Consider the following 16,851-nt stretch of genomic DNA (forward strand, 5'->3'; position numbering starts at 1 on the left):
TTATTTCCTCTTCTTTTTTTTCAAGCAATGGGCTACTTTTGCTCGAGTTTGGTATCTCTTAGATGGGAAAATGCAGCCTCCTGGGAAACTTGCTGCTATGGCATCAATTAAACTTCAAGGATTGCATAAACCTGTGTACCATCAACTGAGTGAGTAGCATTTTAGACCTGTTATTAGTAACCACAGTTTTCATGCTAGGATAGAATCTTGAAGAAGTTTCTGCTGTTTTTAAGGACCTCTTTATTCCTGAGAATTCTTTATTCCATTCATGCTAAAAACCTACTAGGATGCTAAAGTGAATTTGGCTTATTCATAAGGAAACCATACAGACCAGTTTGCCTGTGACAACCCCATTTTACGCCATTGCCCCAGCAAAATTATCAGTGGCCCTTCCTTTCACTCTCAGAAATATCCTGATTTGGACTATAAATTAAATGTTTACTCTTATACATGCCTCTTCATGTGGCAAAGTACATTTGAATAGAGAACTTTTGAAAATGAGCAAATAAGCTTGCCCTCTCTTCTAGAAACCTTTTCCCTCAGAAAGATATATAGAGCTAGCTAGGCATGGAAAGTTTACTTTTCACTGTTTTGAATTAATAGATTTGCTTTTCGGTATCCTTTTCCAAAACGAAACAAAAAAGTTGTTTTCTTGCTAAAATACTTCTGCTTATTATAGGTAGTTTTGATTGACGTCACTTACCTAGGCGCTTCAGCGTCCACCCTGCAAGATCCAGGTGTCAGTCCTTACTCTTCATCTTGCTTGACCTGTCAGGATTTATTGCAGTTGATCACAGTTTTAACTTTTTATTTTTAAATATGAAATATACAAAGATATACAGATAGAGCTGTATGTATCTATCTATATTACTACAGCTAATATTTTAAAGTAAATTCACAAGAATGATGATAATGAAATGAATACCCATACACTAAGCATTTGAATTGTTTCCAATTTTTTTGTCATTACAAACAACATTGCTATCAATGTTCTTGTACCTTTTTCCCGGTGAGCATCTGGAAGAGTGTCTCCGAGGTCTGTCTATAGGACAGGAATTACTGGGTTCAAAGGTGCTTGGGAAGCTAGTTAGTCTTCATGTGAAAGTACTCTCCTGCCAGCAGCACGTAAGAGTTTTCATTATTCCTCATCTTTAGTAACATTGCTATTTTCATTCTTTTTAATTTTGCCTACTCTGGTAGATATAAAATGCTCTCTCTTTGTGGTTTTAGTTTGCATTTTCCTGATTACAAATGGAACTAAGTATCTTTTCATTTGTTTTATTGGCCTTTTATAATTTCTTATTCTGTGAAATGTCTGGGCATGTCTTTTGCCCATTTTTCCACGAGGTTGTTTGTCCTTTACTTTTTTCTAACTTTTGTTATGAAAGTTTTCACATTTTTAGAAAAGCTCAAAGAATAGTACAGTGAATTTCTTTATATCTCCTACCTAGATTACACAGTTGTTAACATTTTACCATATATTTTTTTGCTCAAATCATTTGAAAATAAGTTGCAGATATCATTATGAATATCTCCCACTAAATACTTAATAAATATATCTTAATAAATATATCTCCCACTAAATACTTCAGCATATGTCTCCTAAGAATATTTGCCTATATAACCAAAATGCCATTATCACACCTAAATGTTAACTTTTATAGCCATTCCTGGATGTATGACCATGATTTGTAATGTTATTTTTCTGGGAACTTGTATGTCAGTTTTGAAATAAACATGTTTACAGTGATTGTGAGCACATGATACGTACTTAATAAATGCTAATTAAACCAGTAAGTGTTAGAAAAAACTTAAAACACAACATATTTGTAAATTGAAAATTGCTTGCAGTTTAAGTTTTGGTTCTAGTGACATCTTGTGGACATGAAGCTTTGCTGATTTAAGTTATATTTTATAATACAGTGAAACCAATGCAATTCGGTCTTTAAAAAGCAAATTTCTAATTTCATAGAAAAGCTCTTCTTCCTTACTAGAAAAGGATGACCTGACAGGCAGCCACAAAAGCTCTCTGGTGTTCTAACAGAATGTTCATTCATCAGTACTTACAGAATACTTTTGCAGTAATGACTGCTTGTAAGGAAGCAGAACTTTCATTCAATGGACTGGTATGTGCTATACTTTAAGAAGAAGTTAGGTGACTACTTGTAATTCCATTTCCCTCAAATTTTATAGAAGAAACGGGGAATTCTTTTCCTAGTTCCACATCATTTCCATCTTTACCTAGACCACATTTTCTGTAAAAAATAGCCTTATAAATGGAAAGTCGGTTTCCCACAACACTTCACAAAATCCAGTGGACCTATAAAGTAATTCAAATGTCATATACGTTATTCAGATATGTAACATACATGATATTTGAACTACTTCATTGGTATCCCCTCCTCCTTCTAATTAGACCTACCCTCCTGAGTTTGGGACTTGGGAGCTTTTTGAACATGTTTCTTTTTCACTGATAAATAAAAAGAAAGGGCACATGGTGATTTTTGGATTATGATTTATTCTTCATGAGGACTCCACTCTTTTCACTGGGCACAGATTAATTAGTTGAGGAGGACTATATGAGTGTTTAAAAGAAGCAGAGGGAAACCTTTCTTTAGCATTATCTAAAGTTACTATTAAATTTTCTTAAAATGCTCCTGGTCTACATGGACTGAAATAAAATAAAAGTTGCACACAGATCTCAAAGGTTCATATTAGATTATGTCTAATCTCTAGTCTTCTGCCTTGTATTATTTATTTAAATCTTTTAAGGACTTCTTAGAAAAAAAAGTTTAGGATGCTCTTCTTAAAGCTACCTAGCTAACGTGTTTTTCTCTTTTTACTCTTCAGTTAAGTGTCAGTCTATTTCAAATGTTAACAATTGCATCATTTTAATTTTGTGATCTTAATTGTACATTTATTCTTCACCTCATTCCTGGAATATCATTGTACAAAGCACTGAAGGATATTTTTGCTCTAGATTATATGTATAATATTTACCTCTTTAGAAGTGAATATTTAGATATTATCAATAAATTTAAACAACATGGCTTGTTCCTATCAAAGCGTCTTTACGACATCTTTCCTATTACAGCATCTTTACACTCAGTAGATTTTGTGTAACCTACATGATCATCCCTTATATTGGCTATGTACAAGTTCAGGGATGCCAAAAATAATGTTGAGGTAGGCATTTGAACATTTGTCCTTCAAGGCTAGATACAAACATAAAGGCCAAAGCCAAACTTTGTTGTTTATCACTATGTTGCAATAGCTGTTTTTCACACATTTCTCAAACCGTATTTCCTATGGAGACCCAATATATAAAAGCAGTGCTGCGCTGGTTGGAGGAGGGAGAAGACCCTAGATCCTTGCCCCTTTGAGTTACCTTCTTAGGTCCCTGAGATTCTATCAGATGCAGTTTAAAAACCACTGAGCTAAAGCAAAGCGCTTATAAGGAGGAATTTGACTCTGAAGGAGATAAAAATACAAGCTACAGACTGGAAGAGAATATTTGCAAGCCACGTAGCCAACAAAGGACTAATATTTATAATATATTAAAAACTCTCAAAACTCAGCAACCCACCCTCTCGGCATAGTTGGGAGTGTGTCAGTCTCATAAAAACTCTGAAAACTCAACAGTAAAAAAAATAAATGATCTAATTAGAAAATGGGCAAAATCCATGACCAGATGGAACATAAAAAAATGTTCACCATCATTAGCCATTAGGGAAATGCAGATTAAAACCACAAGGAAATATCATTACACATGTATTTGAATAGCTACAATAAAAAATAGTGGCAACAGGGGCTGGCCCCGTGGCCGAGTGGTTAACTTCGCGTGCTCCGCTGCAGGCAGCCCAGTGTTTCATTGGTTCGAATCCTGGGCGCGGACATGGCACTGCTCATCAAACCATGCTGAGGCAGCGTCCCACATGCCACAACTAGAAGAACCCACAACGAAGAATATACAACTATGTACTGGGGGGCTTTGGGGAGAAAAAGGAAAAAAATAAAATCTTTAAAAAAAAAATACATAGCAAAGTATTTAAAAAAAAAATAGTGGCAACAGCAAACGCTGGTAAGGATGCAGCAAAACTGGGTTACTCATACATTGCTGGTGTGAGTGTAAAACAGTATAGCCAGCCTGGAAAAGAGTATGGCAGTTTTATAAAAACCAAACATGAGCTTACCATACAGCACATCGATTACACTCGTGGACATTTATCAAGAGAAATGAAAGTTAACACAAAAACCTGTACCAATTAATAATACCTCCACCCCATTACTCTGTATCCCCCTATCTTATCAGCTTCTTGCATATTGTTAGTTTTGTATTTGTTTATTGTCTAGTTGCCTCCACTAGAAAGTAAGATTCATTACAAACAGGGAGTTTAGTTTCACTCATTGCTATATTCTCAGCATCAAGAACAGTACCTGGCATTAGTATGTACATGGTAAGTAATGAGTGGATTATTTAATTAATGGAAAAGGAGATTTTATATATAGGAGATTTTATATAAAGCAGATTTTTGGAAGAACCCAAGACTCCTACCAATCTTAAGAGAGATCTCCATCTGAATCTACACTTGCATGAGGTCTGGCTAGCTCAGACAAGTTTGAATGGTCTGATTTCTAGAAGCTTCTCCCGTGAAACCTAAGAAAGGAATTGAGTGGGAGGCAGAAATGATAGAACAAGCCCTATTTACATCAAAGTGACCACGAGGGTTTTTTTTAAACATTTATCATGACTGGTACCTCTCTCACATAAGTGATCTACAATTAAGAGCCTTCAACAGGTAGCTTATAATCTAGCTGGAGGGAATAAAATCACGCAAAGGGTAGGACAGAGAGAGTTAAATCAGATCATAAGAGAGATTCAGGCATCTTTACAGAATTAAAGGAAGTTGGTATTAGGAAAGACTATGGGAAAAGGACTGATATTTATGTTGGAACTTGATATTTATGTTAAACTTGGATAAAATTTAACAAGTGGAGATAAATTAGGAGGGCATTTCTAGTGGAAGGAACAAAGACAAAAGATTGGAGGACGTGTGTAGGCATGCCTGTGTGTGTGTGTGTGTGTGTGTGTGAGAGAGAGAGAGGGAGAGAGAAGGAGAGGAATAGGAATAATGGGATAATGCTTCAGGGAATAGCAAGTATAGCAAGTAGTATGGCCTACCTGGTACATACAGCGGTGTGGGAAAGAACCGGTAAATAAGGCTAGAAAATCTGAGCCTATACTGTAAGTGTCCTTGAACACCTGCCTAAGGAGCTGGTACATGGTGAATTACAAAAGTGGCAAATAACTCTAATGTAGGAACAATATCTTGAGGAGGATTTCTGAGTTTTCCACAGAACCTAGCAGAAAAGAGTGCACGATGGATTAGTGAGTGATATCATTGTCTCCATATGACATTCCACCCACCGCTTATTTCCGCCCTGGTTGTAGGGAAAGGGATAAGATTTGTCTTTGAAGTCATTAGAATTGGATTTGAAGTTTAACTTTCCTACTGATTAGTTACATACTCTTAGCTGAGTTGTTTAATTTGTGATTCAGTTTTCTCATTAAAAAATAAAAGAGGTGAGAGGCAAGAGGTAGATAAAGCCAACTTAATAAGATGCCCATGAGGCTTTCAGTGTTAGAAAGTAAATATGAAATGCCTAGCTTAGTACCTTGCATGTGGAAGATGTTGAATAAATGTTACTTGCCTTCCTCCCAGGCAATTTTCAAGGGAAAATGTGAGTTAGTTCTGGCTCAGAGCAGAGAAGGACCAGAACACTGAGGCCGCAGGACTGAGAAGTGGCCCTGATAGTGTAACCCATGATGAGAACTTAGATTCCCTGACATAACACTTTTGAGTTTCCACTTTGATTGAATTAGTTTGAATTTTATTTGGCCATTTGATTTAGCACCTAATATTATAAAAAGGAGTCAGATAAATTCAGAAATCTAAGGTGGGAATTTTCGTGAATAAACACAATTCTTATTTCCAAAAATTGCTTACTGAACTTTATTTTTATTTTCATTTTTTTGAGGAAGATTAGCCCTGAGCTAACATCTGCCGCCAGTCCTCCTCTTTTTGCTGAGGAAGACTGGCCCTGAGCTAACATCCAGGCCTATCTTCCTCTACTTTATATGTGGAATGCCTGTGACAGCATAGCTTGCCAAGCAATGCATAGGTCCGCACCTGGGATCCAAACCGACAAACCCTGGGCCACTGAAGCAGAACATGTGAACTTAACTGCTGTGCCACTGGGCTGGCCCCTGAACTTTAACTTTTTATAATTTTAAAGATATTAATTTCTCTTCCAGTATCTCTTGATCAGACAATAGAGCTCCAATTATGTACTTTTGCTGCATTTTATAAAATGTAAAACTTTCTAATTAAAATTTTTTAATGAAATGTATCTATTTAGACAGAAATGATTGCATTATATCCTGGATTTTGGCCTTTAACAATAATATTGGCATTTGTTTTAATATGTAATGCAGTTAAAACAAATATTTAATTGCTGCTTTGTTTTATTTAGAGTTAGTAGAGAAGTGGTTCTAAGAATGTGTTTAATAGAAATTTGACATAAATTATTAAGGGGGAATAATTTTTCCCAGATTAGATGTTCATGCATACCTTAGAGCTGAAAGAACATGATTTTCACCTGATTTGTGCTATCCTTTCTAATGTCTCTTGAAAGATCCTTTTTGATCTCTACAGTGTGTTTTGAGTGGCTCAACCTACTTTTTGCATATTTAAAGCTTAAATAACATTTAAAATATAAATTCAGCTTCAGTGGAAAATTAAAGATTCCATTTTTCCTCCAGATAGATGTCATGGAAAGAGCCTGAACAGGGTGTTAAATAAGTTGGTGTGTGAGCTTTGGCAAATCACTTAGTCTTAAGAGGTCTTAGCTGCTTCAGCTGTAAGTGTGTGGATGAAAACTTAAGTCATTTAAGCATTCTTTGAGACTGTATAGATATCTTCTCACCCTCTTTACCTGTTCTTCTGGTTCATTTGCCCAGCTGCCTTAGTATCCAACCCTCTGTCACTTTTAGGAACTTTAATCATTTAATTTGCCAAATATTGTCAAACTATCCTTTTCACCCCACTAACAGCAAGCTCCTCAGGTCTTTCCTTCACACCTCTGGATTTCCTTTCACTCTAGTGAAGAAAACCCACCTGCTTTATTCTCTTTCCTTTCTGCTTGTCCTGGAGAGACTATGAACTTCTCTCTGAAAATTCTGTCATTCAGGTTCCAAGCTCTGCATAGAATCTTATAATGTAATCCTAGTTTTCATATACTGGCCTTATACTTCTTATTTTTTCAGTGGTGGTTTTTCTCAAATAAATAAACTTCTACAGTCTTTTGAACTTTTCCTGTTAGTACAGTAAGCATTTAATAAATGTATCTGATTATTTGATTTTGTCATGTATAGTGACTCGTGACAACTTACACGTTGACTTTTTAATTTTGTTTAGATGAACAGCCAAACTTAAGAGTACTGTTCACTGGAAAATTTGTCCAGTACACATATTTTGATTTTCAAGTCATTTGTCCTGTTTTATATATGTGTAGTCATAGTTGAGAGTGGCAGTTTAAACTTAACTAGTTAAATGTGGTTGGAAAAAACCTTGGGTTAGTACTTAAGCATAAGATCATAGTACTCCATTGTTCTCTAAGTTTGAGAAGAAGAATAATAATTCGTGATGTTTTACATTTGTTTTCAATTTGCCTATTGGTAAAACATACTTTTTTATATCTATTGCATATTGTTTTCATTTTCTCTTCTGTTTATGAGAAAATTTGTATTAGATATTTAAAGGTACTTAATATAAACATTTTTAGTGAAGTGTAATTATTAATGGGAAGAGATAATAGAAGTAACAGTAGTTTGCCTTTAAAGATGTATTGTTGTTATTGGCATCTTTGTTAAATTCTCTTTTACCTGTCAGTGTTGAGATTTTCCAAATGGCGAGCCAACTCTTGCTATACTTAGATGTTATATAAAAGAGTAACAGAAACCTGTTCAAGGATTTTGATGTTGCAGTGTGACTTGCTTTATATTTTTTAATGTGTTGTTTAGACTTTGATAAGCTTTATAAGTAACCAAGGACACTTTTTCTTAAAGTCATTATTTTTCATATGAAATCTTTTTTCTTTTTTTTTTCTTTTTAAATCTAGGTGACTGTGGGGATCATGTTGTCATAATGAACACAAGGCACATTGCATTTTCTGGAAACAAATGGGAACAAAAAGTATATTCCTCACATACTGGGTAAGAATGAATTGTCAAGGAAGATAGGCAGTTGAAATGTATTACTTTAATTTATTGATACTTTAATACTATTCATCTTATTTAAAAGAAAAAGGTATTTTCAAAATTTGACATTTAAGGAAATAGTTCTTTCTTTCCTTTTTTTTTTCCAGTGAGGAAGGTTGGCCCTGAGCTAACAACTGTTGCAAATCTTCCTTTTTTCACTCAAGGAAGAGTGGCCCTGTGCTAACATCTATGCCTATCTTCCTCTATTTTGTATGTGGGTCACTGCCACAGCATGGCTTGATGAGTGGTATAGGTCTGCACCCAGGAACCAGGGCTGCAAACCCAGACCACCAAAGCAGAGTACACCAAAATTAACCACTACGCCACTGGGACAGCCCAAAGAAAATACTAATTTTACTCATGTTACGTATACACTTTACTCAATCAAAAAACCAAAAAACTATACCAAATACTAGTTATTAACTGACAATATTTGTTTTTCCTGGAAACTTTACATAACCTCTCTGATCAAGCTTGTTCTCATTTTTTAGTCAATCTTCTCACTTCTTTCTTTCTGCTTCGTATAACTCATCTTACTCTCTATCCAGAACCGTCCTGAACATCTGAAAGTACATGAGATGTTTAACAAGTGGTGAGCAAAATCCCATGTTTGCAAAATACCTAAAATTTCCACAATATTCCTCTATGCCTATATCTGAAAATAGCAATCTCATAGCTCACAGTGCAGCACGTTCATACCACCTTTGAAATGATCTCAGTTTTAGAAAGTTCTTTATGCTGTTGCGTCATAATGTTTTTCTCTAGCTGTCATGTTGGTCTTAGTTTTCCCTGTTGGGACAGTGTTAAATGATTATATCTCTTCCACATGACATCCTTCGGATAATGTAGAGACAGTGATCAGCAAGTGCCCCCTGATTTGTCTTTTCCCTTGGTCAAACATCTCTAGTGCCCTCAGAGTTCTTTATGTGGCTTCACTTCAGATATGCCCATTGTATCTTGGTCACTCTTCTCTAGAGAAAGTCATTGCTTGTCAGTATCTTTTTTAACTAAACACAGTCATCTGACTGTGTTCTGATGGTTTCCCAGTATAGCTGAGTCTTCCTCCATCTTTTAGTTATGCAGCTTCTATTGCAACAGAACTTTTCTTCAAGGCCATATCACTATGTGGTACACTAAGTTCACTATCAGCTGAAACTCCTAAGTCTTTGTCAAACAATATGCTGTTCAACCCTGTCTCCTTCCTGTATGTTTTAGTTGCATTTTCATCCAACTGCAATATTTTAAGTTAACCTCATGTTAAGTTTTATCTCCAGCCTTTTAAGATCTTTTGAGATCTTGATTGTGTCATATAATGCGTTAGTTAACCCCTCATCTTCAGGTCAGGTACAAATTTAATTAAGCATACCTTCCACACTGTCATGCAAGATGTGGTGAGAATATTGATCTTTCATTCTGGATCAAAATTGTTTTATTTCCAATTGCACCTTCATTTTAGACAAGCAGACTTTGATGTTCCCATCTGTTTCTTTTCATCTCTTGCCCAGGGAGGTCTTAAGTGCTTGGAATAACTTTTTTGCTTCCTTCAGCCAGCCTTTGCCCATTCCTCCCCTTAAACACATTCATGAAATCCTTATTTGACTTCACCAGAGTAAATTCACATCCATCTTTTGTAATTTCTACTATTGGCAAATCTCTACATATAAACTGAGTTCTGTAAAACGTGGAGGTAATTGGGAAAGAAACATGAAAAGTCAGGATAACATAATGTGATAAAAGCATAAAGGGAAGTATTGACACAAAATGCTATGGTAATTCCTATAGCAATAATATCTCTAGTATTACTGCAAGTGGAGGAAAATAATAGCACAGCCGGTAGTGAACAGCTTGTGCAACGTACCCACCAGCTGGTAGTGTACCCCTCAGTAGCTCACTCACCTATGGGGGAAATCCAAACTTCTTTGCAAATTATTGGTACCCCATTACCACTACTGCTTCATAATCCTTCATTTTAGTTAACACATTGCTATTTCTTACCTTCTTGCATTTGCATGTGTTGTTCTCATTGACAGAAATGTTTTTGAGAACTCTCCTGTTTGTTTATTAAAACCTGGCTCAGATGTCACCTCTTCTGGGATATCTTCCCTATTTCCTGCACCCTCATAGGGTTAATTGCTTTTTGTTTCTCTGTTTCTGTTGACTCTTCACTTACACCTTGGACATGCTACTTTTATTAGGCTCATAACACTTTATTACAATTATGTATTTAAAATTTAACTTTCTAGTTGTAAAAGTTTTAAATCATGCTAATTTTAGAAAATATAGAAAAGTTTAAAGAAGGAACTAAAATTCACCTTCCGTCCTATGACTCAACATCATAATATATATACAAATTTGCATTCTTTTTCGTTTTATTTAAGACTCTCAGCCATTTTATGTTTTATTTTTAGTCACAAGGTAGTGGTGCAGGACAGGATTTACCATACTTAATCATTGCTCTAGTTTTTGAAATTAAAATTCTGGCTTTTATACAAAGCATTGGCTTTTATAAACATCTTTATGTGTTAAGCTTTTTCAAAATATACAATTATTTAAAATAAAACTTTAGAAATGTAATGACTTTCAGGATCAAAGGGATGATCATTTTTAGGTCTTTTGATAGGTTTTTCCAAACATCAGTTTACTGTTTCAGTAGCAGTGCATAAAAATGTCTGTTATTATAAAATTGTGCAGACACAGTATTATCATTAAACATAATTCAGTAATGATAACACTCTGCTATTTTGATGGGCATTTAATTGTTTACATTTGTTTACATTATATGAAGGTCTCCATGGTTTTCTTATCACTTTCTCTGAACATTTTATCTTTTAAGAATATTAATCAACTGCTCTATTTTTTACTTTTTATAAATTTTATTTTTGATGTCCTTTGCTGTACAGTTATTTAACTTTTATGTGATTAAGTATCTCTTTTCCTTTGTAATTTCTCCTATGTTTTCAAGTCTCAGGAAATCCTTTCTTGTCTACATATTTCATAAACATTCCCTGTTAGAGGTTGGGTGAGATGGATATGTGTGCACCTTGAACTTTGACATCTAACTCTTTGGTCATCTAAAATGTATTGGCATGAGTTAGAGATATAGCTTACTATTAGATGTCTCAATAGAATTCAACTAATCATTTTTCTTGAGCAGAGGATCCTGTTTTATTTATCTGTATATCCCCAGCATTATAGGCATTCTGTAAGTGTTTACTAAATTAATTTGAACTGAAAAAATCTTGGCTAACATTTAAAACAAATTTTCTTATACTCCATTCAGGCTGCCCCATACTGGCAAAGAAATGTAGTTAAATGTAGTTTTTTGCCAGTAAAAATCAGCTGAGTATGGTGTTACTCAAGTCATTCCTCTACTCAGAATTTACGGTAGTTCTCCAAATCCTTCAGGGTAAAGTGCAGACTCCTAAATACAGTGTGAATGGTCTTATGCTTTAGAACTTGTCATCCCAGTGTTAAAAATAGAAAGGTAATCTTTCGTGTAGAAGGGGTAAAGTATTTTTTTTTCCATAGAACGAAAGGATACAGGAATAGAAGTCTAGACAGGTATTTTTTTTTTGAAGCCGAAATTCCGTGAAATAAATAAAAGAATATCATTTTGAAAATTATCCATTTTTCTCAGCAAACTTCTAAATTTGTTTCCTTAACTTTTATTCCTAAAATATGGTTCTTTAAATCATCTTTAAAATGTTTTCAAGTCTTGTTGAAAGACACTTAGGAAAGGAATCACATTTAGGTCATCTTAAACTTTCCTTACAGAGTCTACTGACTGCATTTTCTTCTCGTCTTCCTCGAAAATCATTTAGGCTTTATTTATCCATTCAGTGTGTTTAAAACCTTACGTCTAAATATTGTTTTTGTTTTAAATTTCTTAAGCACTTTCACAAACATTTTCTCATTTGACTCATAAAAATCTTGAGAGGTAGATGGGCAGATATCATATTTCTTGTATGAGTAAACTCGTATATAAAGAGCTAAGATAAGTTGCCTAATATTATACTGATAGCCACGCACAAAACCCAAATTCCAGACCTGGATGTGGTGCGTCCAAATTACTAAGCTGCCTCTGGTACTATCCCCAGGTTTTTTTTTAATCTCCAGTTTGTCCATTTTATATAGAATTTTGATCTGAACACAATTGAAATATTTCATTACTTAGCACCAACATGTCATTCTCAGTGGTCTTTTACCAACTGTTAATAGGAAACAGCATCACGACCTGTTTAGAGTATGAACTCGACTTCAGAACCAAGTGGTCTCCCGGTACTTTTCCTGGACCTGACCCCCAGCTCATACAGACACTTTGTCTTTTGGCAGGGAATGTGAAACATTTTGGCTCATTTCTTTTTCTTTCTTAATTCAAATAGTGATCACCTACCCTATAATAAATGAACAAATGAATGATGAATAACTTTAAATTCTGATAGAAATATAGTTATGCCAAGAACTTTTCCAAGATGTGTACCTTTTTATGAAATGATAGTTGACCACTTAAGAGACTAGCATAGTTTACAACAGTATAGGTTACTACTTAATTTTTAAGACACTAATGAAAGGCATAGTTTCCAGAAACAAGTATAATTTCCTCATAAAAATAGTTTTTGTATTATAAAAGAATGTTCGTTTTAAGAGTACTGTGCTATAGCTGACTCCCAGGTTTAATATCTTTGCTTCTGTTAACAGCTACCCAGGTGGATTTAAACAGGTAACAGCTGCTCAGCTTCACCAGAAGGATCCAGTGGTAGTAAGTCTGTTGTATTTTTTATTCATCATCATCTGTGGGAAGACTAGTTCAGACACTGTTTTTTCAATCTTCTCTTCTAATGTAGCTAGCATTTAAGGCTATAAACTCTTCACTTTAACACTATCACACAGGTTTTGATAAGTATTATCATCATTCAATTCTATATACTTTCTAATTATTATTTAGAATGTTTTGCATTTAGTCAAAAAATTTTGTTGCCTTTCCTTTTAATTTCTTGACACCTGCATGATCACCTAGACTATGATGTATTTGCTGAAAATGTGTTGGAAAGAGAAATGGATATAGGTGTGCATATGTGTATGTATGTATTTTTATATATCCATTATATCAAATATGCTAAGTATGTTGTTCCAATCTTATAATCTTATTGACTTTTTTTGTCCACTTGATTTATTGATTACCTGGAAGAGTTACGTTAAAATCTCAATTGTGGATTATTAATTTTTCCTTGTAGTTCTTTCTGTTGTTGCTTTGTATGTTTTGAAGATTTAGTGTCAGATGAATTAAGTTTGGGATGATAATCTTACTAAAGAATTGATCAGAGTATGTACTCATGCTCTTTATCTCCAATAATGCCTTTTAATTTGAGGTCTATTTTTTTAATATCATTATAGCTATATCAACCTTCTTTTGATAGTGTTTGCCTAATATATCATTTTATAGTTTAAATGTTACTGAGGTAGATTTTCTTTTCTTTTTTCTCCCCTTCTTTCTTGCCTTCTTTTGGATTGATTGAATTTGTTTATCAGAAGTCTGAGAATAATCAGTGTCTTTACTTTCCTCTAAATCAAATCAAAACTCTTAGAAGATTTTTAACACCCACTCTCCCTCCCAGTCCATATGGTTTCTCTGTTCAAGATTTTTTAAAACCCTTCCATTCAACATTCTTGTTATTGTTTTATACAGTTACTGATTTTTTATGATTTTCTTTGCCTACAATCCTTTCTTGTAACTCGGCCTTCCTTCTGGGATCACTTTCCTTCTCCTTGAAGTACTTCTTGTTGACATTCCTATAGTAACATTCTTTTAATAGTGAACTCTTCCTTTTTTTCCCTGAAACTGTCTTTATTTTTGCCTTCATTCTTTTTTTTTTTTTAAAGATTGGCACCTGAGCTAACATCTTTTGCCAATCTTTCTTTTTTTCTTCTTCTTCTCCCCAGAGCCCCCCCAGGACATAGTTGTATATTGTAGTTGTGGTCCTTTTGGTTGTGCTCTGTAAGATGCTGCCTCAGCGTGGTCTGATGAGTGGGGCCATCTCCGCGCCTGGGATCTGAATTGGCAAAACCCTGGGCCACCAAAGCGGAGTGTGTGAATTTAACCACTCGGCCACAGGGCCGGCCCGTTTGCCTTCATTCTTGAAAGAGTTTTGCTTATACTATATGCAATTCTAGGATAACCATTTTTTTCTATCGGCTTTTTGAAGCTATTATTCCAACACATTTTACCTTCCATTATTGCTGTTGATAGGTCATATGTCAATTTGTTTCTTTAAACATCCTGTCTTTTCTTTCTGGATACTTTTAAGATCTTTTCTTTGGCTTTGGCTTCATATGTTTCTTTTTGAGTCTTGTTATTTGTTTTGTTGAGGATTGCTATCTTCAGTCATGAAAATTTGTCATCTCTTATGTCTTCTAATATTGGCTCCCTTTATCCTCTGTTCTTTCCCTTTGGAAATCTGATTATACTTAACAGTAAAGTGTTTCATTTTATTGTACATGATTCCATACCTCTCTTTCATATTTTATATTTCCCTGTCTCTGTGCTGCATTGTCGATAATTTCTTTACATCTGTGATCTAGTTCTCGATCTTTTTACCTGTGTCTAATCTGATTGACCCTTTTATTGAGTTCTAATTTCAATTATTATATTTTTCTCCTTACAGTTTTACTTTTTGTTTCTTTTTGAAATTTGCTCATCAGTTTTAATAGTCTTTCTGTTCCTTTGTCATATTGCTGTTCCCTGTCATAATTCTTTACGCATATTAAACATAATTAAAACTATGTTTTAATATAGAACTACAAGGAACTTCTCTAATATTTGTGGTCTTCGTGAGTGCAATTTATTGTTTCTGCCCAGGGTATGTGGTAAGCTCATGTACTTTGGAACTTCGTCTCTGGAAATTCTTTGAGACCTATGTTAAAAATGAATTTCTTCAAAAGATTCTCCTCGCTTCTAGCAGGTGCATGAGGCTTATCAAACTAAGACCTCTACGCTATACTTTAGACTTCTGGATTTGGGGCCTTACTGCCATGTGAGGTCAGGCTCATAGTTAGCAGTTACCTGTCAGGAAAGACTTTTATTTTTTTATTTCTCCACTCTACATCCTGGATGTTGCCTTTCTGTTAAAAATCTAGGTTTATGAAGGAGTCTTCGGTCCTATTTCCTGATCCCAAAGTTGTATCCTTTAAAACTTACACTAATCTGATGCCATCAGGCAAATGCCAGCCCTAGGACTCACTTTTCTTGTAGTTCTTTCTCATGTTTCTGGCCTTCACTTGGTGCCATGCTCTCAGAAAGATTGTCAAAAACAATATTGTTAACTTCACTAAATGTTTATTACTTTATCATTTGAGTTATGTACTGGAAGAAGTTTCTAATTCAAATATTAGTCCTCAGTATTATAAAAGCAAAGTGTCCTTTGCTATTTCACACTTTTCCTTCCTTAGCTCTTTGAACTAAGCTCATAGGATAGATAGCGTTTTCCCCATCAGGAACTATTTTAGCTTTTTACTTAAATGTGTTGATAAATGAGAAAAATGATAGACTGTGAAGACATTCTTTTTTATTTTCCTAAAATGGTGAATAAAAATAAATATGCATTGTCAATATGCAACCATTTGGTGTAGTATTGGCTAAAATTTTCTTGGTAAAGGGGTGGGAGGAGGGGCATATTTCATTGTAATAAAGCCTCACATAACATTTAGAAGTTTCGTGCTTTACTGTTTATTTTTAAGCTTTATCATTCATATCTATTTTGCAGAAACATGCTCAGATATTGCTTCTTAAGAAATATTTAGCGTTCTGTTTCATAACTCATGTGATTTTAGACTGTTACAGTTCAAATAAAGTATCCTACTTTGACTATTAATATGGATTGTATAAAATGGTATTAAAAAGTTTGAAGAGCTGTTGATAATATGCACTGTCACTGTAACAACAAATTACAGTTTTAATATTTTATAAGTATTTTTAAATGTTTTTAAAATTACGGTCTATTTTATTCAGGTATGCTCACTGTACACACTAGGAGGCAGTACAGTCCAACTTTTTGATGTTAAGAATTTGGCAGTGGGTAACATTTGTAGAAACTGTTTCAAATTATTTTTTATGAATGAAGATTGAGATGCATTACAAAATGTTTGATGAAGGCTTGGAAAATATTTCAGAGTTAAATCCATTTGAATTATTACTTCATTAAAAAATCTTAATTTTTTTATTCTTAATTTCGATTTTGTGTTCTGAAAAAGAATGGCTTTCTAGGGAAGAGGTCAGGGGCTGGCCTGGTGGTGTAGCAGTTAAGTACACGTGGGCCACTTCAGCTACCCAGGGTTCACTTTTTTGGATCCTGGGCACAGACCTAGCACTGTTTATCAAGCTATGCTGTGGCAGGCGTCCCATGAATAAAATAGAGGAAGATGGGCACAGATGTTAGCTCAGGGCCAGTCTTCCTCAAGGAAAAAAAAAAAAAAGGGAAAGAGGTCAGTTATTTTACTTCCAATTCAAACACTGTCTGTAACAGTAGGTCTTCTGA

The 16,851-nt window shown here is 34.5% G+C and overlaps 1 protein-coding gene across 1 annotated transcript in view; it reads left to right on the forward strand.

The window, feature by feature from the left end:
* Nucleotides 1-16,851, forward strand: part of MRPL13 (mitochondrial ribosomal protein L13) — a 43,875-nt gene that overhangs the window by 3,851 nt on the left and 23,173 nt on the right. The window contains exons 2-4 of the mRNA XM_046641614.1: nucleotides 26-149; nucleotides 8,182-8,275; nucleotides 13,019-13,079. Of these exons, the coding sequence (XP_046497570.1) occupies nucleotides 26-149; nucleotides 8,182-8,275; nucleotides 13,019-13,079 (279 nt within the window). The remainder of the gene's footprint in view (nucleotides 1-25; nucleotides 150-8,181; nucleotides 8,276-13,018; nucleotides 13,080-16,851) is intronic.

This window comes from Equus quagga, chromosome 16 (genome assembly GCF_021613505.1).
Source record: "Equus quagga isolate Etosha38 chromosome 16, UCLA_HA_Equagga_1.0, whole genome shotgun sequence".
NCBI lineage: Eukaryota > Metazoa > Chordata > Mammalia > Perissodactyla > Equidae > Equus > Equus quagga.